The following is a 27,903-nucleotide window of genomic DNA, read 5'->3' as shown; positions in this document are numbered from 1 at the left end:
ATGTATTAATATTTCTTAACATGTCATAAAATGCCTGAATTGGCAAGAAAAATAAACTAATTTAACAAGCCATATCAAACTAATTATGGTACCAATGTGTATATTTTTTTATACACTTACACAAAAAAAGAAAAAAAAAGAAATAATATGGGTTGGAAAACATATGGACAATACTAAATACGAACAAGTATCATAAATATATGTTTTTTTTATTTTTTAAAATCATCACATAGATAACACTTTTGAGAACAAGAAAAATGATATCCATGCTCACACTTATTAATATAAACAATGCCATTTGTAGAAAAATATGTATTTTGGCTATTTTCATAATCAGAATTTTTATGTTTTCCAGTTGCTGATGATATATAATATAAATCGGTATTAAATTTATGAATGTGCTCAGGTTTAAAATTAATTATTAATCCTTTTTTCTTTCCATTTGTATACGTTTTGATTTGTTCTTTTATTTTATTCTCGGCTATTTGACAATTGTCATTAAAAAATGTATGTTCATCAATCATTTTTTTTAAAATAGCAATTAAAGGTAACTTAATTAATTTTATTTGATGATTTTTATACTTATATAGCAATTTTTTGCATATTTTTTGTGTATGTACATGGGAATTTATGTTAATAACAAAAAGTAAAATTTGCTCAAACAGGTAGCTAAAAAAATCCATTTTATTTTGATTTTGCTCTTTTTTTATGACTTGTTCAGAAATTTCTATAATATTTTTTAGGCATTCATTAATTATATGAAATATTATATACTCATTTAGCTTGTTATTCTTATGTTTGTTTCTCTTCAAAATAAATGTCAGCATGTATATATATAAGAATATTAGGTTATATTCTTCTGTATTATATATCCAATAGCATTTCATCAAATCAACTATATTTTTATTTTTTTGTGATTTTATCAAATACTTCATATATATTTTTTCGCTATCATCTTTTCTTTTTATCTCTACACCGTCATTATTATCACTATTATTACTTAATTTGTTATTTCCACTATTCATGGATTTTTTTTGAGGCTTTTGTTTTATATTACCAGGTATATTCTCAAAATATTTACTATTATCCCTGTCTACATTCGCTATATCATTTTTTTGGGGGTTCTCATCATGTAATTTTTGTACTTTATGAGCCTGTTTTTTTCCAACAAAATAATAATAATAAAAATTCTGACCATGTTCATAATTTATTTCTTTGAATAGATTGTTCATAAAAATATCTTTCTCCCCTAATTGTGTGTGTGTATTTTCTTTTTTTTTGAGCCCCAATTTTTTTAATACATTTTTTTTAAAAGGCATAGAATAAAAATTATATATATCAATTTTTTTAGAAAAATTTATTGCATATATATCATCATAATTAATATTTTTTGAAAACTCATATTCATTTTTTATATTAAAAACCGAGAATATGCTTAAAATTTTATGTTTTATTTCTTTTAAGCATAAATCTGTAATTTTTATAAAATCTCCACTATTTTCATATATATAAAGAATAACATTAATAATTTTGTATTTTATATATATAGATTGATAAAGTTCTGCTCGAATATATTTCACAAATTTATATACCTTTTCTTTATTGTACATACAAAGAAGATTTAAATATTTACTAAAAATTTTTTTATATACATATTTTTTTATAGCATAAGGCATATTACATTTATATATTAATAAAAAATATGCCCGTTGTTTTAATTGGTCAGAAAAATTATTACAATAAATTAATTTTTTTACAAAAGTTTTCCACAGTTTTATAATATGTTTCCCTATAAAATCATCACTATTATCACTTCTTTTATCATTTAATTCATAATATTTATATGTTTCTTTTTCGAGTTTTGTCTGTTTTTCTTCTGCTTCATTGTTATGTTCATACGTTTTGAGCAATTCACTTTCATCAACTCTGTTTATAATATCTGATTTAGTATTATTTGCTATTATATTACTTTGTTTTACAATTTCAATTTCTCTATACTTTTTCTTCATTTTCTTTTCTAACAAAAATATAGTTTTTTTGTTAAAATAAAAATAACTATTTAATATGTAATAGCAAAAGTTATCTTTAAAAATGTGTATATGCTTAAATAAATCTCTATAAAAAATATAACCATATAATTTTTTTTTCACACATTTTTCATTATAAAAATAATATATTTTATAATAAGCATATTCATATAATTTAGTCAAATCATTTTGATTTTTATAATATTCTAATATTGGATTATAATAACAAAAATAATCTAATATAACTAAATAAATGTTCTTATATTTTTTTTTTTTTATATAGCTAAAAAATGCAATATATTTTAATAAATTATTTATATCACGTTTTTTATTTTTTTTCTGGCAATCTTTTGAACTACTTTTATTTGTTTTTCTATTTTCTTCATCTCGAATAAATATTAATTTTTTAACATATAACAATAAAATATATTTCAAGTTTTTCTTATAATTGTTCATATTAAATATATTTCCACCATTGTTATTTTTTTTTTTTCGTATCTTTTTATTTTTATTATTGGTACGAAAAAAGTTGTTAAAATCACAACCTCGGTTTTTAAATATAGTTTCTTTTCTGTCTTTAAAATAAAAATTATTATCATCTTTTGTTAAATGCTTTGTTGTTGTTTTAGATTTATTTTCATCATCTTCACAATAACAGCTAGCTATGTGTGTATTAGATTCTTTTTTACATCTATTCAATTCAAGTGTTATATCCCCAAAAATATTAAATAGGTCAATATTATATATTCGGAAAATAACATATTGAACTAAGTCACAAGTATAAGTATTTTTCTCAAAACCTAGATCATTATCCTTAATTATTTGATTTTTTTTTATAAACATATTTTTATTTTTAACAAAAAAAAGAGAAACGTAACTCATAAAAGATGTTTTCTTTTCATCTTTGCAATTTTGTGCATTGTAATAGAAAAATTGTTGATCACATCTTTTTCTGTACATTCTTATGTGGGTTCGTAATTTGTTCTGATTTTTAACATCATTTAGAAAAGAATAATATTGGAATAAAAAATTGATAAAATAGATATTTAACTTGTATTCAAAAAATATTTCATCTTTTGCAAAAATAAAAAAAAGTATCAGCATATATGTTAAACAATTGGCAATCTTATATATCTCTCTTTTTATAAAATATATTTGTAATATAATCCATGTAACTATATTTTGAATATTCAAACTTATGATATAATTTTTTTCTGAAGAAATATAATGAAAAAATTTTAGTATAAACAATTTTATTTTAAAGAACCCTCCTTTTGATTGTTTTATTCCATAAAAAATATTTTTTACAAAATCGTCACAAATTTCTGAACCGAAACTATTTTTCAATATAGCTTTTAAATTATTTGTGTAATATATTAGTGTAGAAATTAAATGGATATAAAAATCGCAAATATTATGAACAAAATTATTTATAAGATTTTCTTCATTACTCATATTATAATAATAAAACATATTATTAATAATATAAAAGCAATCGGGTAGTGATAATTGAAAAAGTAAAAAAATTCCATTTTTGTCTAAATTAAAAAAATAATTTAAATTCACATTACAATTGGTTTTATATATTTCATTTTCTTGATATTCATTATTTATTAAATTTTTATTATTTAAAAGTTTTTCAGTTCGATGTGAGTTCATGCTTTTGTTTACTAATAAATAATCTGATTTCCATAAAAAAACATCCATGAATTTGTTTTCTTTAATATGGATTTGAGAATAAGACATCGCTTCCCTAAAATCACTACATCTTCGGCATAAATGATTAATAAACAATATAATATTTTGATTTATACTAGAATGGAAATATGAATTTTTATATGATAAAAAGAATTTAGAATATATAAAAAAAACACTAAAATAGTTTTGTAAATTGTTAATATCAAAATTGTTGTAAATATTTCTATCTTCTTCTAATTTTAAAAATATCCAAAAATTTATTTCATGATTTTTTATCTCATATCTATTAATAGATAAAGAAAATGGAATTTTGAATATCACTGAATATACATAATCAAATAAAAAATATGTTTGATAAAAGTTTATATATATATATGATGGAATATATATAGGGAAATCTACATTATTAATATTATTATTATTACAAAATTTGTAAAAAAAATTATTTTTTTTTCTAATTATATATGATAAAAAAAATTCACAATTTGTAATTTTATCATCATTATGTCTGCTATATAGAAATGAAGATATATGAACAGGTAATAAAGATATGATACTTTCTATTACATTTTCTAAATTAATATTTTCAAAAATTTTACAAAATTTATTTGTTAGACAAATAAATGAATATATCTTTTTAATATGTCTCAAACCTTTCCATATATTTAAATATTTATAACAAAAATATTTCTCAAAATCTGCATATAACGTTATGTTTTTTTCTTCGCTTGGTTTATCACCATTCTGTTTAATCATATGTTTATAATTTGTTTTTTTTAATTTAAAAAAATATATATATTTATTTATATATTTCCATTTTGTAAATTTATTATCATCTCTGTTGTTATTATTATTTTCAATCCATTTACCACTTACATAATTACAAAAAAATAAAAATAAATCATAACAAATATCATTGTAAAATAAACATATTTTGTAAAATTTTCTGAAATGTTCAATAAAATTCTGTATTAAGTTATGATGAGTAAAACATATTTGCTTATTTATAATATAACATTCACACAAATAAAAATATATGTTTTCAATATTATACATTTTAAATAAATTAAATATATATTCATATAAATTTATATTAAATTTTATACTTAATTCTATTGCTAATCTACATAATTTTAAAAGTTCTTCAATATATAATTTATTAACTACTTCATTTTTTATGTATATTTTTTCATCCGGTATATATTCACTATATTCCGATTCTACTTCTCTTATTTTTTCATAGTTGTATTCTTTATCTGGATATTCGTTAGATGTATATTTAGAATCATAACCAAACTCATATGTTAATGAATCAGAGGAAAAACCATCCTTTTTATGTCTTTCAAAAATACTATTTGATTCATAACTGTCTTCACTATTTTGAATAAGTTTGTCTTTACAAATGTTAGATGTGATGCTACTTCCATAGCTCCCCTCGATTATGCTTTTCATATTCATTTCAAAAAATAAAAAAAGAAGTTTCTTTATTTTGTTTTTTCGCTCTTCCTCTCTTAGTGGAAGATCGACCAATGCGGGAATATTCCCCTGCGAGCGAAACAAAAGAAATGGTAGATGTGGACAAAAGAAAAGTAAACACAAATCGAGTGTTAAGCAGAATGGAAAAAGCGTTTTTTTTTTTTTTTCTTACGTTGTAAATGTACAGAATCAAAATAAGAAGGGAGTCATATTTTTTGTGATAAAAAAAAAGATAAATCAAATATATCAAGGAATTTAAAACTATAATATCTACTTTATTATTATTAAGAATATATAGATATATAAGGTTAACATAAAAGTTGTTTGCGTTGCTTCCAAGTTTTGAACAGTGGACATATTCATCAATCTTCTTTTTTTCGTCATAATTATTTTCACCATTATTGTTAGGCCCATTGAATAATGGAAAAACAAATCGAGCTATTTTATCTGTTCTATTTATTTTTATATTTTTAATAGAGCATTTTATAGAACTACTAAATGATTCATATATATTGTCTTCTTCTAAAATTGTATAACTTTGAATTTTGGCATAAGTTTTACAAAATATTTGAAATAAAGATATTTCCATATCTATACTAAATATTTGATAAATATATATATATGTTTTGTCATATATGATTAATATATTGTTAACACTATGATTTAAATAATATATATTATGTTTTAAAATAATTTTTTTTTTTATTTGAACTTTTGATGAAGAATATTCAAAAATAATAAGCTTATTTACATATCCTGCACAAAAATAATTTTCCCATTCTAATATAGATAGAAAGGGTATAAATTTTATTTTTTTTTTTTCGGATTCAAAACATGCCTCTTTTTTTTTTTTATCAATATTATTATCAGAAACATTCTTAATATTTTCGTCATTTTCTAAGTTTATCACATCTTTGTCTTTAAAAGGATTAGTAGAAGTATGTGCAACTTTCTTATAATTCACATTATCTCCGATTTTTTTTTCAAAATTTTCTGATTTATCATTTTTTGTCTGTATAATTTCACCAGTTTCATCAAACTTTATGACAAAGAAAAGTTTTTCATCCTTTAAAACAGTCACTTTATTGTTATAAGAAGAAAATAAAAATTGTTTATGAATTTGAACATTTAACAATCTGTATTTAAATTTGATATCTTTGGAAATAGTATAGATATTATTATTAAACATTTTACTATTTTTATTCATATATATAATATTAAAATATGTAAAATATATGAATTTTTTATCATTTATTAAATAGGCTAGCCATATTTTATTATTTGTTAATAAACTGTTTGGTTTTTCATTATAACTATGGATATATTTATATTTTATAACATAATTTTCCAGAGTTACTATTTCGTATATATGTAAAGAATCGTCTGTACATATACATAACTTATTCAAATTGTTAATATCTATATTTCTTATATCCTTTATCATATCATTTTTAATAATACAATAAGAGCTTTCATAATAATTAAAATTTATTTTCATACAATTTTGTTCGTATTCATTTGGAACTAATGTGCTTAGAAATTCTTTAATTTTAACATCATCTTGATGATTACCTTTACAAAATATTCTACTATTTAATTCTAAGCCTTTTAGACTAAAAACAATTATTTCATTACTATTCATTGCTATACATAAAAAATTGTTATTTATACAATATTTGCTGATAGTTTGGTTTTTGCTTGCAAAATTATTATATGTTTTATTAACCTCCTTGTTACAATTCAAAATGTATACATTTTTATATACTAAAGCTTTTAAATAAAATCTATTTCTTTTATTATATATATATTTATATATATTTCTTAAATTTATTATTTTTTTACTTCTAATAAAATATTCTATATACAAAAAGTTTATATCCTTAGATAATTCGAGTTCGTTATTTTCTGGTTGTTCAGTTTCTGGGATCAATTCCTCACTAAAGATATTTGATTCATTACTATCATTTACCCAACTATTATTTTTTTCTACATTTTCTGCATCTACCAATATAACATGATTACTAAATTCTGTCTGATATTTATTGCTGCCCAAAGGTGAAATCAAATTAGAATCATTTATTTTATTCGATTGACAAACTTCATTGATTTTGGAAATTTTGTTTCTATTTGCAATAATTTTTTTCTGCTGCTTTTTTTTACACATATATAAATATTTATAAAATGCATTATCCATAGTAAAATTCATTTTAGTGTATTCATATTTATTTTTTTTTAAAATTTTATGAAGTTCATTATCTTGAATATCCCAAAAAGATTCATTAAACATATTTTTGTCTATATATTTTTTTTTTTTATTCTTCATTTTAACATAACAGGGTTCAACGTTTTTTGGTTTTATTTTTTTAGCATACTCATGTTTTTCAATAATAATGCTATTTAAGCTCGATTTTTCATTTTCGCTTTTTATCCATTCATCATCATTTGAATTATTCATATTTAATATTTCATCCACTTTTTTATAAAAAAGTTTTTTTTTTTCCTCACTTATTAAATTTGGAAATTCATTATTTTTCACATTATCTAAATCTGACTCATTTTGAATTTCTTCTTTTTCTATTTTGTGAAGATCATCTTTACTATTCTCAAAAAAAAATATTTTATGATTTACAAAAATACCATTGTTAGAAATATCACTATTATTATTAGAATTCATATCTTTACTATTCATAGTCATACTATCATAGGAATGATCCATCAAATTATTGTTATAAATCTGCTTATCTGTAGGGGATTCATTTTCGAGTTTCATTTTTTTACAAAAACATATATAAAATCTATATTTAAAAAAAAAAAAAAGAATGAAACAAAGGTATTGTATATATATTACCTACTTATTTCTCCTCTCCTTTTCTCTTTTTTTTTTTCCTTTAATTTTATACTAATTTTATCATCTCTCACCAATTATCAGTTTTCAGTACTTTTCATGGTCACAACTTTTTTTTTCCTACTATCTACTTTTTAATGTTTCCTTTTTTATTTTATATTAATAAGCCTGTTCTTAATTATCATTATAAATGTTACACGCATATATGTGATATTCGTGATTTGTCATTTATTTATTTATTTTCTTCTGTTCTAGTAAAAGAAAAACATCCACTTTCTCAATAATATGCATATGCAATTGTGCAATATTATATCGTGCATGTATTTAAAAATAAATAAATGAATGCTGCCTAAAAATATGAAGAACTATGGAAAGTCTTTTGCATTTTCAATAATGAAAAATAGTAAAAAACAAATTTTCATTATTTTCGGTGTTTTTTATTAAATACATTATTCTTAAATTTGCATTATGCTCATACAATCATATGTATATTTATATTTATATTTATATTTTTGGTAAAATACATAAAATAGTTCTACAATATACACTCCAATATTTTTGTATGTAATATTATTTTTATTATGCATATAATAAAAACGCTAACTAAAATGGGAAAATAGCTAGCGAAAGGGTACATGCGAATATACACATATACATTACCTTTTTTTTCATTCAATTTTAGCAATAATTTATTCTATCCAATTGATGAATTGTAAAAAAAAATAAACTGATATTACCTTACCTGTACATAATATATATCAATTTTTTTTTTTTTTTTTGCAATTTTCCTTAAAAAATGCACACAAAAAATATTTAAGAGCAAGCCAATATTCTTAACCTTAAGCATATAGGTATCATATAGGAGATGTTTTTATGACTTGTTCATAATATAAATATGAATGTGGATATGCACACATATATTGTTGTGGTGTATGTGTTTTAACAATAGGCATCTGTCGTATAAAGCCTACAAATATTTTTTAATAAAACTGATGATAAAAAGTTATGGATGTTTTAAAATATAAATAGCATACATATATGAAAACATGAGGTTAACAATTGCTGTAAGCTCATAAAAATTAAGTGAAAATATAAAATCATAATAACCAAAATAAAGTTTATAAAATATTACAGTGATATATCCACAAATAATCTTATATATTGTTCGAATTTAATTTTTCAAGAATGAGCAAAAGAAAGAAATATATATATGCATTTACACAAATATTTATGCAATGTTTACAATATGAGAATAATTTATATAAACTCATAATTATATACATTTTTTTTAATTTCTATGTGCCTTCATTTTATGCTTTCTTTCCGAGTTGTGTCACACATTTTTCTATATAATTCTTTTTGTTTTTTCTCATAATCAATCTCTTCAATTTTCAGTTTTTTTTCCAAGCATATTGCTTCTCCATTTTCTTTGTCAATTTTTTTTATTAACATTATATTTTCTCTGCATTTATCAAAGTCCTAAAAAAGCGGAGAAACGAATGCAAAAATGTTAAGGTAACTATATAAAAATATATATCATTGCTATTATTTTTGTTCGCTTTCTTAATACTTGCAAAAATAGATAGGAATTTGCTCTCCTAAGAAATATTTTTGTAAGGGTATCCCTTTTAATATCATATTTAGCTTCGGCTTGTTCATTATTTATCAAATTGGCTGTATCATTATGTTCATACTTTTTATCATCGGCATAATAATTCATGATATCATTTAATTCTGGGATATTTTCTAGAACGATATTACATTGGTTGATGCAATCCGCGTATTCCATTTTCTTGAAATGATATAGTGACAAGTTCAGGCGAAGAGCCATTTGCATATCTCTGTTTTTTTTTGTCGGAAAACCTAATATTAATGAAAAAAAAATATATATAGCTTTTTACATATTGAATTTATAAAGGAAAAAAAAGGAAAAGCATAACATATTCTTATTTTTATGTATTATATAAATTACATTTATATCGTTTTATAAAATTTAAGCATTACCTCTCATTGAATATTTTATGCATTCCTTTAGTGCCGTCCTCCATAACGAATTAGCATCGTCTATTTCACCCTAAAAATAAAAAGGGAACATAAAATAGGAACACGGGCATATTCAGATATCCATATATATATAATACAATAATTTTATACAGTTATTTTTTATACAAATACATCAATCTCAGTATCACATTTGAATTTTACTTATATTTGCATTTATGTTCATACATTTTTCCACTTAATATTTCCCTCCTCTTTTAGTTCCTCTGGGTCTAAATCGTCGATCATAAGCGTGATATAAAAGTAAAAAAATATGTATTTATAAAAACAAAAACAAATTCAACGTCTTTAAAATTCGAACTTAAGAATAATATGAGCTCATCCTTGCAAAATAATATCTTGCTTTAAAATACATATTATTAGCAAGGTGGATAATATTAGAAAAATAAAAATAAAATGTGTATATATATTTGTTTAAATAAGAGAATACAAAAGCTGTGTTATATGTTCTGTTTTAGTTTTTCAAATAAAAATTCCTAAAAAAAATATGCACAGAAATATAAATGAAAAAAATATAAGCATAGGAAAAAAAAAATATATATATTAGCTATAAATATTAGCTACTGTGCTGTTTTCTTTTCGTCATTTCCTTTCTCACATGCGCACATTCAAGCATTACTTATATCGCTTCCAACACACAAATAGCTATTTTCAATATACCTTTAATTTGTAAAATGCCTTAAAACGAGGAGAGTAATTTTTCTTATCTTCAAACCTCATTTCACCAAATGTTTTATCCAAATTTTCGGGCATAAAAATTTTATCCCTTTAAAAAAATGAAAAAAAAATATGAACAAGTAATAAATATTTACCTAATGTGATATAAAAAAATGATAATGTTATGCAAAAATAAAGAAATGTAAGATTATTTCCTGTACGGTCATTCAATTTTATCATTTTATTTATTGCCACGGCTTTTATTTATATTTTTGACGAAATCTTCTTACCAGCCAAAGCCATCGCCTCCTTTAGGACTAGCAATATATCCCTAAAATTAAAAAAGGTGGAAAAATAAAAAAAAGGGAAAAATTAAATGCACATTTATAGCTGGTTTAATAAAGTAAATGGAATTATAAAAGTATATAACCCCAATATGATATCACAAACACATATGTATATAATATGAACATTACTTGAGTAGCCCCTTTGAATGATCTCACATTTTCACCATCATATGTTGAATAAACACAAACAGCTTGGCATTTAGGTTTCTGTGTTTTTCGAAAAAATGTATATGCATAATGAAAACTAAATATATATAAAATTTATTTAATATATAAAATATTCAATTCGTAGCAACATATTAATGGAAATGGTGTTAAATGGTATACATGTATGCCTATATATGAGGAAATACTCAATATATAGAATTTAGAATGAATTCATGTTTTTTTGTCTTTTTTATTCTTTTTTGTTTTTTCAAATTACCCCGAGCTTAAGGGCTATTTCTGCAATTCCTTTACACCCTAAAGCCTTTTGCATCCATTTTCTTCAAATAAAACAAAACAATATATGGTTTAAATATGGATATATTCATTATGTACATGTATGATATAGGAAAGTAAATAAGAAAAGTTGATAGAATGCTATCTTTTAATAATGTTCATACATATAAGGTCCTGGGAATCCGTTAAAGCAATCCATATATAGACCTGTATCATCAGTTATGATAATTATTTTTTTGTTTGTTTCCAAATTATTTTTTTTTAATATTTCATATGCAGCTTTTGCTTTCCCCTCATTTATTTCGACAATGTCGTTTGATTGAATTTCAACTACTAAAGTTGGGTAAGAAATAAATTGGGAAAAAAATATTTTTAAAAGGTTTTAATAAATAACAACAAAAATTTTTTTCCACAAAATAACTTACGATCTATATCGATGAATTGAACTTTTATTTCATCATTCATCATTTGAGAAAATTCGTTCCTTTTGTTTTCATTTCCTGTCACCAAATATATTTCTGCCATTTTTTTTTGTCGCAATTATATTATTATTAAAAATTTAAAAAAGTAAACTGATATAAAAATGTACAAAATGTTATAACATACGTATAAAATGTTACAAAATGTTATAAAAAAATATAATATTAAATTAAAATTTATTTCCTTTTTTAACGATAAAAAATGGTTATAAGGTTACAGAAAAATTATATATACTAAATGTCAATAGTTTTTTTTCACGACAAACTCAAAAGGAGTCATAGGCTTGGATGGATATATGATATCTATAGTTTAGAAATCAATGAATATATTTTATTTTAATAAATAATTTTATAGATTGTTTTATATACCCAGTTTGCTTATATGCACAAAAATGGAAAAATACAAAATAAATGATAAGAAAAATAATGATGCGAAGAATAGAAAATAATAAAAAAGATAAACACAAAATAAAACGTGTCGGGAAAATGAATAACGAATAAACGAATGGCGAGTAAAAAATGTATCGGAAAATATCACATACATTTATAAAATTGCAAAACCCGTCTTTAACATATTTTCATGTAACGTGCTTATATATATATATATATATATATATATATATATAATAAAAATAGTGATGAATTGTAGAAAATATGGGCCCATATATATAATATTAAATTAATATTTAAAAAAAGTATTAAGATTTTTATTTTGGATTCTTTTTAAACAAATTTATTTTGCATAGGATCGTCTTTTCGACGTAATGTCCATCTAGTTAATCTGGCAAACTCTATAAATAATTATCAAACAATAAAATGAACATATTTGGATGCACACCTATATATGCACATATTTGGGTGTAGATTCCTGAGTGTAGGTGGTGATGGGGGTGATCTGAGTTAACATTTAATAATCGTGTTCGTTAATCAATTCAGAAAAAGAATTTATGTTCATTATTGTATAATTTGCTGATACTTGGCACATTTCCCCAATACTAACTTTGTAAGCTAAATAATTTTTTAATTTAATTGCATTTAAATATATAATATATATGTAATGATAAAAAAACCAAGAATTATAAAGGATTAATAGGATTATCTTTTCATCACGCTTGTACATTTTTTTAAGTTTATTATTATGCTTATACATTTCTGCAACTATCATTCCCAATTCTTCTTTTTTTTCTTCTTTTTCATTTTCTTTTTTCTCAATTTTCTTTTGCTGTATCGCTATTTCCTTTTCTTTATTATTTTTCTCTACCTCGATAAGTTTGATCTCTTCATTTAGGGCCTCGATTTTGTCGTCCCACCTGAAATGAAAAAAAATGGAAAAAAATGAAAAAATGGAAAAAAAATGGAAAAAAATGAAAAAATGGAAAAAATGAAAAAAAATGAAAAAAAATGAAAAAAATGAAAAAAAATGAAAAAAAATGAAAAAAAATGAAAAAAATGAAAAAAATGAAAAAATGGAAAAATGAAATAAAGGGATACAAACGTAACGTACTCTCGAATGAACTTGTAAATCGACTCGGATTTCTTGACCATAGAAAATGTTCCCATAGTACTCAGCTTTTGTGTAATTTTAGAATAAAACTTCCTACATATTTCTATTTTTTGAGCACATTTATTTAGGAAGTTGTTAAATTTATGTATGTTTTTATATATATGATTATTCTCAGGGGATGTCATTTTTTCAATGTGTGTTCTTCGACGTTTTAAGATTTCCAATATTTCGTAGAATAGTTTTGGACTAATTTTATCATTATTAATTTTAATATCTTCAGGTGGAATACCATAAATACCTATATTTTTAAAATTGTTAAATTCATTTATTTTATTTTTTATTTCATTATTATCATCATCACTGGATGTTGCAACATCATCAAAATTTATATTTCCATAAAAATTATCATTATTTTCTGTTCCTTCTCCAATTCTTTCTATCATTTCATCTTTTCCTTTTTCATTGTCATAGTATTCTTCATATTGGCTAGCCAAATTATTTTTTCCTGTCTGTTCATAATATTCTGATATATGATGATCATCATCAATATTTTCTTCAATTAAAATATTTTCATCTTTCTCTAAATTGTTTACTAATTCAGATTGATTTTCACATTTTTTAGTAGTTGTTCTTAGATTTACATTATCTGAAATATTATTATTTTGATTTTGATATTGATATTCAACATAATTATGTTCATCCATATAGCTACTAAATGCTTCAGTTTGATCAGTAAAATCATTATTTGTATTTTTCATATATTTATTTGTGTGTAAATTATTTTTTGAATTCCATTTATGTGTTTCATTAATACTTTCATTATCATTACAACTATTTATTTTATTATGATTTCGTGAATTTAATGTACATTCAGAATATTCCCAATTATTTTGTTCCAATATATTATTATTTCCTTCATATTTTGTATTAATATAATTATTTTTATATTCATTAATAAAACTATTATTATTTGAGCTACTATTAGTATTTGATAAATTTATTAAATAATAAATATCTTGATTTTCAAGAAAAGAAACATCTTTATTTACAATGTGAAGACTATTTTCGTTACATATTTTATAATTAATGCTATTCATAAATTTTTCTTTTTTTAAAAGTAGAGATATATTTTCACAATTTATTGTTATATTAAGTTTATCTTTTAATAAATTTACAAGAATTAAATCATTTGAAATTAAATAAGTGAATTCATTTAATATTAAATTCATATTTTTTTCAAATTCATTTCCTAACAATTCTAAATTTTCTATAAATGTATCCATGTTTTTTAATTTACTATATGCATAATTATAATTATCTAAATATATTTTATGTAATATTATAAAAAGTGATAATTTTTTTTTATCTTTTTTATACATTAATATATTTGTTTTAATTTTATTTAATTTTTCATTTAAACAATTTTTAATATATGGTGTTTCTTCAATTATTTTTTCAATTTTAATAAGGTCTTTTCTATAACGGCTTACATTAGAATGCATAGTTTTATGATTTTTCATTAATTTTTTTCGTCTTTTTTCGATTTCTTCAAATTCTTCATATAATTTATCTCCAATATTCATACATTTATTATATTCATATTGTAGTTGTATATAATCATTATAAACAATATTAACATGTTCGTATTTTTTTTTAAGTTTATTTATACTTTTAATTGTTTTTCTTTTTTCTTCGAATTTATTTCTTATAATTCTAAATAAAAATTCAAAGTTTATTTTTTTTAATTTATTACTAATAACCATATATAAATTAACAATAATGTTGTTAAGATATCCAAGTTTTTTCAAATTGTCTACATAATTAAAAACATTATTTATATGATTATATATTTTAGAATCTGTATATGGTACAATTTGATTTTGTAGTGAATTTATATTTCCTTCATAATTTATTTCATTATTATTTTTGTCGGGAAATGCTGATTCTATTGTATATGCTTCTTCATCTTCTATTGGATTTTTTTTGTCAAAATTTTTACACATTTTTTTTTCTTTATCACTATAACTAGTGTTTAAACTACTAATAGATTCTACTCCATCCATATTTTTAATTTTGTTTGTTTTTGATTTATTTGTAATTGTATTTTTTTCTTTATCATTTTCATCATTATAATAGGAACTTGTGGAATCGGATTGTTTATCTCGTTTATTATAATTTTTCATTTTATTTTTTAATTTTTTATTTTTTTTTTTATTATTCCCCTTCTTATTTTCATTATTTCCTCTATATATGGAACCAAAATTTATATTTGAAAAATCCATATTTTTTATTTTAAAATAGTTAAGATTCATAATATTAGATTGATTATCAATAAATGTTTTCACACCATAAAATATGTGTTCATAAAAACAAGCATCATTAAATAAATAATATAATAATGTGTTAATAATATGAAACTTATATATGTAATTATAATAATCCTGTTCAACACTGCATATAAAATATTTATTATTTTTTTTTATTATCATTGAATCTGGAGCTGGCATTTCTACTTTTCCATTTATGTCTGATTCATAATTTTTTTTATAATATGGATCACGCATACTATTATCTGTTATATTTATTTCTTCAGCTTGTCCATTTTCTATATTTCCACAATTATTCATTTCATTATTTTTGTATTTTTCAACATTATCATTAACTTCAGATATTTCCTTCTGAATTACATATTCATCGTCGCTAAATTTTTCTCCAATATTAGTAATAGCTAATATTCTTTTATCATTTCCTTTCACATTTGTTTTATTTTTAATATACTTATTTTGTAAATGTTTGTTTGTAATTAATTCTCTGATATTTTGAATATAACATAGAATTATACAAGCATATATTTTTATTTTATAATTATTTATATAAGCACATTTATATATATTACTTATCATATTTTCATTACATAATATTAATATTATTTGCTCATTTATTCTTCTTATTTTTCTTGTAAATTTTTTTCTATTTTCTTTTAATAATTTTATTTTTTCTTTAATTTTATATACTTTATCTTTATTCGATTTCCCTTCTTCATTTTCGTTTGCACTATCAATAGTAGACGATTCGCTATTTTCCCCATTTTCAATATCATCTTTTAGGCTTCCCGATTCTATGCTAAATTCATCGTCATATATAATTTTCTTAAACTCGTCAAGATTATCAAAAACAAATGAATCTTTATTACAATTATATTCTTCACCCTTTTCTTCTCCATTCTTGTATTCTTGTTCGCCACTACTATTGTTTTCACTGTCGTAGTCACTAGTAAATGAATATAATTCGGAAATATGCGAACTTTCTGAGAATTTCATCTCGTTTTGCTCAAATTTATTTTTAAAATCAGATTCATTATTATTTTTATTTTTTAAAGCACTATCCTTATCTTTATTATTTGTTGTTATGTTTTTACGACTAATATTGTTGTTAGAAGCAGAATAATAAGAACTATCATTTTGTTCAGAATTTGTAGATTCAGAAGAAGTATATTGTCCTTTATTATTATTATTTTTTTTTTTTTTTTTTTTCCGAATTGAGAGCTCACTTTCATTTTTGCTTACTTCGCTAACATTTTCATAACTATTATCAACACTTTCAATATCATAATTTGTGTATATATCTTCTTTCTTTTCAATATTATTTTCTTTTTTCTTAGAATATATATTTGTATTTTTATATTTAGTTTCATGATCATTTCCATCACTAAAGTTTGAATCATCAATAAATACAGACATATCTTTTTGTGTTTTAACTTTAGAATTATTTTTTCCATTTTTTTTTTTTATATTTTTTAATAATTTTTTTTCCCTCTCTATTTCTTTTCTTCTTATTTTCATTTTAAGCAACTTATTTTTCATAATATATTTATTATTTTTTTTTAATAAAAAATATTCACTGATTCCTATATTTATAATATATAAAATAAATTGTAATATTATATCGTTATTACTAAAATCTGCATTTTCTATTTTCTTTTCATAAAATAAATCCTTTTCAAATGGGTTATCATTGATTAAATATTTTTCTAAATATTCATTATTGTCTAACATTAAGTTATATTCTATTTCTTTATTTTGCAATAAATGTTCTAAAATACTATTTAATATAGTTATGTTTTTTTTACTACATATTATTTCGATTAATTGGTAGTCTACGTTTTTTATGTTTTGAATTTCATTTTGTATTAACAATATTGACATTTTTGTTTTATTTATTGTATCTTCATCTATTATTTTTTTATTTATAATTAATAGGGAAAGTATTATACAACATATGATTTGTATATTTATATTTAAGCTTTCATACATATACCCTAAAATTTGTATGCCTTTATTTGTATTATTATATTTTACAGAAAAAAAATCTTGAATTTCTGGTATATGTATAGATGATAATAATAGTAAAGAAATTAGTATATATATATTACATGATATACTATCTATTTTAAGTGTATTTATTTTTTTTTGTTTTTTTTTCTGTTTTTTTTTCTGTTTTTTTTTTTTTTCTTTTTCCTTTTTCTTATTTATAATATTAAAAATGGAACAAATTTCTTTGAAATTGTATATTTTTAGATACTCTAAAAATACTTCATTTTTTTTATCCGCGATTCTAAGGATAATCTCTGAAGCGGTCTTTAGTAATATCTCATTGATTTGTTTACCTGTACAATAAAGTAGACCAATTATTATATGATAAAATGAAATAATAAAAAAACGATACAAGTGATGTTTTTTTTGGTGAGGTTTCATCATTTTTTCTGAAAAGTCAGAAAAATATGAACATGTTCATACAAAAATTTCGCATACACAAACTGCGAAACAAAACATACCTTTCAAATTATCGTAAATAACCTCAAAAGAAAACTTCATCAGCGGAACATTCAATAAATTTTCTGAGTTTTTTGTATATGTTAAATGGTGGAGGAAAATATTTAAAATAAAAAATTTTACATCATTATTTAATTTTAAATTATTCTTAAGATAAAATAGAAAATTTATTATATCGCATTCTGCGCTTCTAAGCGTATTGTTTCTTGACATGAATAGAATATAATTTATTTGTTTCAGCAAATTTTCAATGCATATAACATCATCAATTTCTGTACACAATAACTTATAAAGGTATTTTGTAATATTATCTAAAGATAAAAACACATAAAAATTATCACACAAATATACTTTCTTGTATTTTGTAATGTTTCTTAAAAACAATTCAAGCTTTTGTCTTCTTCTGTAATTTTAAAAATAAAAATAAAAAATAAAATCATTAACTCTGCATACTTAAAATAGCGTTTTCTATTATATATACATGGATATATAAAACAAATTATTGTGTGTAGAAAAAATTTTACTGCGTGCAAAACTTACTCTTCAACAAAATTGTAGTTTAATCTACCAAAAACTTTCTTTGTTGGAATAACAGCAACCTGATGAAATAAAAATATAAAAGTATTAAAATAAATAGCAATAAATGGTGCTAATTATATTTACATATATAATTCAGTACAATTTATTTCATTTTTTCACTGAATTAATTTATTGAAATTACCTTTTCTAAATTCTCATTAAATTTTGTATATAACTCATCTTTTAGTTTCTCATAAAAAGCTACGAAATCTGAAAACCTTTTTTTCAAAATTTTCTGATTGTTCAGAACTTTAAACTCGAGAATGTATTCCTGTTCAGAAAAAATAACAAAGCCACACGAATATATCAATGCATATAATATATATTTGAAAGTGTATTTTCACATAGATGGAGTATAAAAGAAACGGAATATTCTATATAATTTAAATATTGTTCAAAATTAGTTATGAATATAGTAGCAACAAACTGAGCATATAATTTATGTATATATGCTTATATGAAAATATTATTGCATGTTCATGTTTTTTTTTGAAGAGAAAAATGGCTTACCGTATAGCTGTAAAATGGTTTATTGACATCATTCGTTCTGATAATATTTATAATTAGGTTATCCCTAAACTCGTAATATGAATGTTCTTCCATTTTCTTTTACTCTTAAATTCGGATTTAATTAATTATTTTTGGGTTTTTTTTTATAAATTTATTTAATTTTTTTAAATTTATAGGATTATACAACTTTTTGGGGGATTTTATAATTAAATATATTTATAATATTCATATTTATAATATAAAATATAAAAATGTCTTAATTTTATTTAAAAATCATGTATATTTAAATATATACAAGGAAATATGTAATAAAAATATATCAAATTAAAATATAATTTCCCACCTCCTCCTTTTATATTTTCAGTTGTATATTTCAGAAATTTTGTTTTTCTTATTTTTACTATATTATTGGCATATTGTATATATACATGTCTTGACTATTCATTCTTGGTTTTTTAACAAATCGAATATATATGTGTGTGTGCTATCTATAATCGAAAATCATGAATTTATGTATATGTCATCCTTTGTTCATGATAATAAACGAATATAGTGCTTTGGCAATAGATATAGAGGGTGGAAAAAAAAAACAACATTAAGTTGCACACAATCAATAAATATACTTATGTAGCTTATTTAATTGCATATTACTTATATATGCAATTTAGGAATGCCATCATTGGAACAAAAAAAATATAATAAAAGGCTACCAAATTATTATGACATGTTAATGTGGATAAAACTGAAAAACGAACTTAACAGTGGAGAAGTGACTCAAAAAATAATACAAAAAAATATTAATACATCAGAGTAAATAAATATTCATATATTTACATATATGTACATAATACTATTCGAAAATAGTGTATATAAATATGAGCATGTTCATGCCATAAAATATAAATCATATCAATTTCCTGGATAGCGAAACTGTGTGATATTATTAATATATATAAAGTTATTCATACATGGATATATATATAGATAGGTATAGACCAGTCTATTGTTTTATATTTATAAGACGTGCAAACTTAAAGAATATAACTTATTTTCAAATAAATGAGGCATGTAATAATAACATATATATCGATTATGAATAAATAAATAAATAAATAAGAGCACATGGGAATGTAAAATTTATGAACAAGATATAAATTAAAGGGATGAAAAATGTGGATACATACATACATACATACATACATATGTATGTATGTATGTATATAATAATTCAATATGATAAAAAGTATAATAATAATAATGTAATACTAGGGACAGTAATAGAAATAGTAAAAATAAATATGCAAAATATATATTAGCCAAATAATAGTTTTTTTATAATTTTTATATTTTAACAAAATTGGATAAGTATATATTAAAGATAAAAAATATACGTTGTAATTAAAAAGCAATTGGGGGAATTTTTTTTTTTTGCTTTAATAATAAAATAATAATATATAGCTATCTATATGAGTATATATACATATATGCAATGTAGTGTTAAAAATTGTTATCCTAAAAATATAACAATAATATTATATATGATATTAATTAAAAGTATACTAAATTAGTAAAATAAATTATGCTTAATTTAAGTTGATATTGGGAGGCTTAAGTATTTTGTATGCATGTTAATTATTTTTTTATTTTCTTTTTTTTACAAAAATTATAAATTTTCAATATGTGATATTATTATATGATATAATAAATAGGGAAATATAATATCCGAAATTGTTTTTTGTATAATAAAAATAAGTTCGCATCCCTTTTGCGTGGAACGATTTCTTTTTTATTTCTCCCATTTCCCATTATTTTTCTATATGTATGTAATACAAAATGTGAAAGAACAAAAAAAATTACCATATGGAAAATTTTCCAATAATAGAAACATAAATATCTATTATTATGATAAATGTTTTATTTTAATTGATTATATATTTTTTTCAAATGTTATACTATTTTCCCGTTTGTGGAAAAATAAATGGAATAAACTAATTATATATATTAATGTATGCATAAAAAAATATGAGTAAATGATAGATAACCATATAAGGAAAAACTTCGTTCTCTCTTTTTTTTTCTTCTCTCAAAAAAGCACACATTTTACTTTTGCCTAAAATGATAAATGGAATAAAATGTTTTGGGTTACAGAAGAAAGGATATTTTACTGCAATTGTAAGCTAAAAAATAAAAATAAAAAAGTAAAAAAAAATATTTATATACATGCAAATTAGTTGTATCTTTGGAAACAATCACAACATAAAAACACAGAGTATATTCTTCACATTACATATCCTATTATAAAAATAAGTATTATATTATACTTATATACAAACTTTTTGAAAAATATATTTTTCATAACCTTTTTAAAATAGGACCGAAAACTAAGAGAAGTTCCATATTTATCTCGTTATGTCATATTAGAAAACCAAAAAAAAAAACCAAGATATGTATCCGAATGTGCAGGTAATTAAAATACACAAATATTATTCTGAGTTGCTAAAAATATAGAGATAGTTGTATCTTGATCCATACCAACTATATCTGGAATATATACATATAAACACACACATATATGTATATGATCATATTTCCATGTTACATTTTTATATATAGGCACTCCAAGAAGAAGCTATCTTTATAATACATTTGATAATATAAGATATAAACCAACATTTAATCCATATGTTTATCTAAATAAGGATAAAAAATATAGATTGGATAATTGGGAATCGAGGTATATACAATGTTTTTTGTTTCCTTCAAATACAGTTTATTTCATTATACTATTTTAGATAGATATGTGTGTGAAAATTTTTTTTTTTTTTTTTTTTTTTGCAAACATATATACATGTTTATTTTTATTTTAGCTATTTTATTTTTCATTTTTTTTCCTTTCTTTTTTAGAAATCACGACAATTTCAATCCCATAAAATGTTATGTTAGGGGAAGTAGAAAAAGTTATGATGTCCCTTATGCCATATTACCTTCCAAAGATGAACTTGGAAACTTCCACCCACCAGTGTAAGTATATAGCACAGATAGCCAAATCACAAAAAAAAAAAATTGGCTTAATATAACCACAAGCATGTTATACACCTTTAATAGGATACGCCAATTTAAATGGATATGCATATAGCTTATTTATTTTTACTTTTATATTTTTAATTTCAAAATGTAGACTATCTGGAAGATATAAGGCAGACATTGAAAAGCAGTATTATATGAACGGTACAAATAAATGGGAATGTTTTTTTTGTGATTTAACTCTATCCATGTAATTGAACTCACTCTTTTTCTTTAAACTATTTAAATCCTATTGATGTGTTGATGTTTTTTTTTGTTAGATTTGCCATGGGTATGGCATAAAAACTTTTACACAGGAACGAACCATTTTTGCGACAATATGGTTGTAGGGAAAAAGAAATGGTATAGAAAAGAAAAACAAAATGAGCAAATAAAAGAATCGATGAAAAAAATAAATGATCTTGTGCTGGAATATAGAGAAGTAATAAATAAGTAAATATATATATGTGTGTGTGTTAAATATTGTATAGTTATAATTATATTATGCAATATTAATACTTTTAAAAATATATCATAAATCTGTTTTTTATCGAATATGTTTTCCCTATTTTATAGGAATGCAAAGGGAAGAAGAAATACAACTTTTTGGAAAAAGTTGTTAATACATTGGGCGAAGAAATTGCACACAAATATATTAGAAAAATTAAAAACATTTATTTATAAAAAAAATGAACTCCAAGTAATATGAACAATATAAAGATACAAAAGCCACTATTTTTGTGGGGCCTTTTTTGTCCTTTCTTTTTTTTTTTTTTTTTTTGATTTTTTGTGTTTTTCAAGTATATGCCAACATGGTAAATTAAAAAAAAATTAAAAAAAATGAATTTAATTCGTTTTGCAATATTTAATTGCAATAAATTAAAAAATTAATATAAATAAAATGATGAAAAGAAAATCCAATAATATATTTTGTAATGTATACACACAAACATGTGTGCAATTATAAAGTTCGATTCGAATTAAAGTATCACATGTGTTAATGCTCTTTTCGTAAATTTCCAATAATACAAAGCTTCAAGTTTCTGTAGAAAAATAAACAACAAAAAATAGTATGCTAAATAATGTATTTCAAAAAATTAAAAGTTCTGTTCCTTTTTTGTAAATGTAACTTACTTTCTGTCCAAGTAGAGATTAAAATCTTTTAGTGTTTTATTTAAATTTTTAATGTAACTAAAAAACAAAAAAAAAATAAGACACTTGAAAAAATGGTAATAAGATTGGTATAAAACATAAATATATTTAGATAGTTTTTATTACTTTCCAGATTTAAACAGATTTTTATAATAACTTTTTATTCGGTAAAATAAAAAAACGGTTACTGAAATCATTAAAGGGATATTGCTCATAGTTTCAATAACCTATGATAAAAAAACGGAAAAAATAAGTGGTAAATACAAATTTTGTGCAGCTTTCGAAATGTGTATACTTTAGTTATAACTTGTTCTTTATATTTTTTATTTTACTATTTTATTGTCCCTAGATTTATAGATACCATATAGAATAAAAGATATAATTAAAATTGTTAGGATAATTCGAACTTTAATAAAAAATGATGTAATATAATGTATATTTATGATATAATAATTATAAAATGAGAGTGAAATGTAGTAATAACAACAATATAATATTTATAAATAAAAAAATTGTAATTTTTTTAAAGATTCGTACTTCGTGATTTATTCTCTACTCTTTTGTAATACTTATAGTTATCTATAATAGACGTTTCAAATCGATGTAAATCTGTAAAAAAAATAAAAATAAAAAATGGAATAGAAAAGAATTTCCAAGGTTTTATCAAATTAGTTGTATTGCTAAATGCAAAAAACTATTTTTGTTTTTTTCTACTAATGAAATTCGTACCTTCTTTTTGGTTTTGATTGATATTTACATAATTATAATGACATGATGCATATGACATTTTTTTATCGTCTTTTATTAAAAATATATCTATATATATATAAAATGATGTAATGTATGTTTATTCGCTTAACAAATATGGGCATATCCATATATACATATCTACTATTGTATACATATACATGTATATGTTATATTTTTCTTCGTTTTAATTTACTTAACTTTTTCAATTTCAAAATATGTTCAGGGTATTGTTATATTATATTGACTTTTCAACACTTTGGTGATTTAAAACTTTAAAAGGTATAATTATCTTTGTGAATGTTCACAAATTTATATTTTTAGAAAAAATAGCACTTATAAATAATCAGTAAAAATTTACTACAAAATAATTATCTGTAATTCGTTGAAAATAATATTTGCAATACAATCGGATTGCTTATATCCAAATAATGTGTATTTTCCTGCATCGTTATGTTTTTGGAAAAAATGTAAAAATACAAAAAAAAATAATTTTTCAATTAATTTTGACTCATATATATCGCTGCACAATATTAACACAAATGTTTTCATCGTTTTTTATTTTCATCTTTTTTTATTTTCATCGTTTTTTCATTCTATATTTTCCATGTATAAGAGCGAAATAAGCAAGCCAATTCAAATTTTAAAAAAATAATTGAAGTTTAAAAGGGAAATAAGAAATTGAATAAACTTAAAAACAAAAAGGAAAAGGTCTGGTTATATTGGTGAACATCTTAAAATTGAAAATTTATATTTAAGTGCAATATAATGAATAGTGAAACATATGTAGGATGTTGAAAAAATAAACAAACCTTTCTCATAAATACACTTTTAAAAGCAAAAAAAAAAATAAAATAACTTTATTTCTATTCTTTATGCAACTAACTCATTACCAATCCCTGGCTTCTATACTTCTAACTTTTTTTTAATTAATATATATACCGAGTTCAAAATGAGCAAACGAAAAACAAGCGAAAAAAATGATAGAAAATGGTCGAAATGGTAGAAAAATATCGAAAAAAAAAATCACAACACATACATTTGAAGTATGCTATGTGAGTGCATATGCATACAATTTTGTATATCGGATTTAGCGATTGATCGTCTAATTTTTTAGAGACAATATCATAGTATCACTATTTTTCAATCCAGCTTCTAACTCGTAAACTTTAGGAACTTTATTTTTCAACAAGCATTCATTTAATGCAGCCATTTTATTATTTCCGAGTGTCAATATTGCATCAACTTTATTGTTTTTAACAAAATACGCAACAAAGTTATATTTACTTGTGTCCCCTTCATATATTATTTTATCATAATCCTTGATAAAACCAGAATAACGAAAATTTTTACCAAAAATATTTGTATTGAAAAATGGAATAAAATTATAAGTTTTTTGGTTACTATTTATCATATTATTTGCTGCTATTCTCCCTTGTTGTATTGCTACATTCCAGTGACATATGTTCACTTGGCTCCCTAACGAAAAAACAAAAGTGAAAACAAAAATTAGGATAGAGGTGAAAATGGACGTGGTAAGTGAACAAATAACCCTTTAGTGCATACCTGTCATGAAGTATGGAAAAACACAAACGTCGCCAGCGGCGTATATATCCTGAGAATTTTTCACTTTGAAATACTTATCAACTAATATAAACCCTTCTTCATTTTTAAATTTATCATTAAGGAATTCTGAATTAGGTTTACATCCCAAAGCCTCAATGACATAGTCACATTTAATAACCTCTCCAGTATTTAACTTAACTCCATGTATTGTTTTATTATTTTTTTTCAAAGTAAAATATCTATCATCAATTATATATTCTACTGGATATGTATTTGGATAAAAATCAACATTTTTTTCTTTTAAAATGTTAAATACAATATTTCCAATTTTTTCTCCAAAAGCTCCAATAAAGGGAACTGGGTTTTTAGATACCATAGAAATATTTACATTTTTTTTTTTTAATGAAGATGTTAATTCACATGCAATAAAAGACGACCCAATTATTACACATTTAGTTCCTTCTTTAGCAAAAGATGCTATTTTTATATTATCATCTAACTTATTAAGTGTAAATAAATTGTTAACTTGTATATTATTTTGTATAGGTGATGGTGCTGGTCGTAAGCCAGTTGTTATAAGTATCTTATCATACTCTATCTCTTTTCCATTTTGTAAATATACTTTTTTATTTTCATCATCTACTTTTTCAACAGTAGTATTTAGCATATATGTAATATTTTTTTTATCATAGTATTCATCATTTTTTAATTTTATTTCATTATATAATTCTGAACTTGTATCTAAGTTGGAAATATTTTTTGATAATGTTGGTTTATCATATGGTTTATATGAATCTTGACTACAAATAATGATTTCACCATCAAATCCAACTTTTAAAAATGATTCTATGGCTCCTAATGTTGCTGCACCTCCACCTATTATTACTATTTTTTTTTTCTTTCCTTCTTTACATGACTTTGTACCACTACATGGGCATATTTTTTTTTTTTCAAATAATTCGATTTCTTTTGGTATATATGCATAAATTTTATCCTCTTCAACAACAACATTATATTTTGGAATATCATCAAAAGATGGACCATTAATACATTCTCCTGTTTTTATATCAAATTTTGCATCATGCCATGGGCATGTAATATATTCTTTTGTTAATAAACCTAATCTTAACGGTGCTGAATAATGAGGGCATTTAGGTCCGACACAATAATAAGTATTATCTATATTTACTACTAATACTGTATCTTTATTATTATTTACTTTTACTTCTTTCATTTCTCCATTTTTTATATCCTCTTTATTTAGTAGGTATGTTTTTTCTAAATTTGAACAATTAGCTACATTATTTTTCATGCTATTATTTTTTTTGTAAAAAAAAACAGGGGTGCATACTAAAGATAGTAATGCTAGTATAGTATAATAATTTGGAGCTTCTCTTAATATTTTTTTATTTCTATCAAAAATTGAATGTCCTTTTTCAAATTTCCTATATCCATTCTTATTAAGTAATATAGAAATATAGTTTTTATGTTCAATAAAATTTATATTTGATCTACCATTTCTAAGCACAACATCAATTTTCCCTACCTCCCCAAATATTTTTAATTTTTCAATTACATTAATAATTTTTTTCATTTTTTCCTTTAACTTTGTATGTTCCAAATAATATTGTAAATATAGTTTTCCTTACCTTTGATGTGTAAAAAAATACTTTTTTATTTTTACAATTTTTTTTAATTATATAAATATTCACGTGCTTATTAAAAAGCGGGAAAAAAAATATGTATATGCATATATATAACATAAACTACAACATTTAATTGATTAAATGAAAATTTGTTATTAACATTAAACATTCTCTTATTTTTCTGCAAATATATATATACAATTAAAATTGAGGGTTAATAAAAATATGTTTTACTCTTTTGCAATAATATGTATTTAGCTTTGGATATTTTTA

At 21.8% G+C, this 27,903-nt stretch overlaps 7 protein-coding genes across 7 annotated transcripts; 1 reads left to right on the top strand and 6 right to left on the bottom strand.

The window, feature by feature from the left end:
• Positions 1 to 209: 209 nt before the first annotated feature.
• PBANKA_0618500 (conserved Plasmodium protein, unknown function) lies at positions 210 to 7,971 on the bottom strand (the record flags this gene model as incomplete). Its single annotated transcript, XM_034563827.1, has 2 exons — positions 210 to 5,270; positions 5,374 to 7,971. The coding sequence occupies 2 exons, from the start codon at positions 7,969 to 7,971 to the stop codon at positions 210 to 212; spliced, it is 7,659 nt and encodes a 2,552-aa protein (XP_034420685.1).
• Positions 7,972 to 9,351: 1,380 nt separating this feature from the next.
• On the bottom strand, positions 9,352 to 10,335 carry PBANKA_0618400 (tetratricopeptide repeat protein, putative; the record flags this gene model as incomplete). Its single annotated transcript, XM_034563826.1, has 4 exons — positions 9,352 to 9,525; positions 9,617 to 9,909; positions 10,051 to 10,120; positions 10,276 to 10,335. 4 exons carry the CDS (start codon positions 10,333 to 10,335, stop codon positions 9,352 to 9,354), a joined length of 597 nt encoding a protein of 198 aa, XP_034420684.1.
• A 212-nt stretch (positions 10,336 to 10,547) lies between these two features.
• PBANKA_0618300 (Ham1-like protein, putative) lies at positions 10,548 to 12,077 on the bottom strand (the record flags this gene model as incomplete). Its single annotated transcript, XM_034563825.1, has 7 exons — positions 10,548 to 10,583; positions 10,768 to 10,873; positions 11,055 to 11,095; positions 11,241 to 11,318; positions 11,536 to 11,596; positions 11,717 to 11,885; positions 11,978 to 12,077. 7 exons carry the CDS (start codon positions 12,075 to 12,077, stop codon positions 10,548 to 10,550), a joined length of 591 nt encoding a protein of 196 aa, XP_034420683.1.
• An 861-nt stretch (positions 12,078 to 12,938) lies between these two features.
• PBANKA_0618200 (phosphoinositide-binding protein, putative) lies at positions 12,939 to 19,549 on the bottom strand (the record flags this gene model as incomplete). Its single annotated transcript, XM_034563824.1, has 6 exons — positions 12,939 to 13,341; positions 13,536 to 18,201; positions 18,370 to 18,770; positions 18,908 to 18,966; positions 19,089 to 19,217; positions 19,457 to 19,549. 6 exons carry the CDS (start codon positions 19,547 to 19,549, stop codon positions 12,939 to 12,941), a joined length of 5,751 nt encoding a protein of 1,916 aa, XP_034420682.1.
• A 2,022-nt stretch (positions 19,550 to 21,571) lies between these two features.
• On the top strand, positions 21,572 to 23,203 carry PBANKA_0618100 (conserved protein, unknown function; the record flags this gene model as incomplete). The annotated part of the gene is made up of 7 exons (XM_034563823.1): positions 21,572 to 21,628; positions 21,829 to 21,919; positions 22,070 to 22,190; positions 22,361 to 22,477; positions 22,635 to 22,684; positions 22,801 to 22,961; positions 23,096 to 23,203. The coding sequence occupies 7 exons, from the start codon at positions 21,572 to 21,574 to the stop codon at positions 23,201 to 23,203; spliced, it is 705 nt and encodes a 234-aa protein (XP_034420681.1).
• Positions 23,204 to 23,516: 313 nt separating this feature from the next.
• On the bottom strand, positions 23,517 to 24,458 carry PBANKA_0618000 (conserved Plasmodium protein, unknown function; the record flags this gene model as incomplete). Its single annotated transcript, XM_034563822.1, has 6 exons — positions 23,517 to 23,562; positions 23,654 to 23,710; positions 23,798 to 23,898; positions 24,004 to 24,077; positions 24,209 to 24,280; positions 24,401 to 24,458. The coding sequence occupies 6 exons, from the start codon at positions 24,456 to 24,458 to the stop codon at positions 23,517 to 23,519; spliced, it is 408 nt and encodes a 135-aa protein (XP_034420680.1).
• Positions 24,459 to 25,523: 1,065 nt separating this feature from the next.
• On the bottom strand, positions 25,524 to 27,578 carry PBANKA_0617900 (apoptosis-inducing factor, putative; the record flags this gene model as incomplete). The annotated part of the gene is made up of 2 exons (XM_034563821.1): positions 25,524 to 25,897; positions 25,985 to 27,578. 2 exons carry the CDS (start codon positions 27,576 to 27,578, stop codon positions 25,524 to 25,526), a joined length of 1,968 nt encoding a protein of 655 aa, XP_034420679.1.
• Positions 27,579 to 27,903: the final 325 nt, after the last annotated feature.

The sequence above is a fragment of the Plasmodium berghei genome, assembly GCF_900002375.2.
Source record: "Plasmodium berghei ANKA genome assembly, chromosome: 6".
Lineage (NCBI taxonomy): Eukaryota > Apicomplexa > Aconoidasida > Haemosporida > Plasmodiidae > Plasmodium > Plasmodium berghei.
This window is presented reverse-complemented; position numbering and strand designations above follow the sequence as displayed.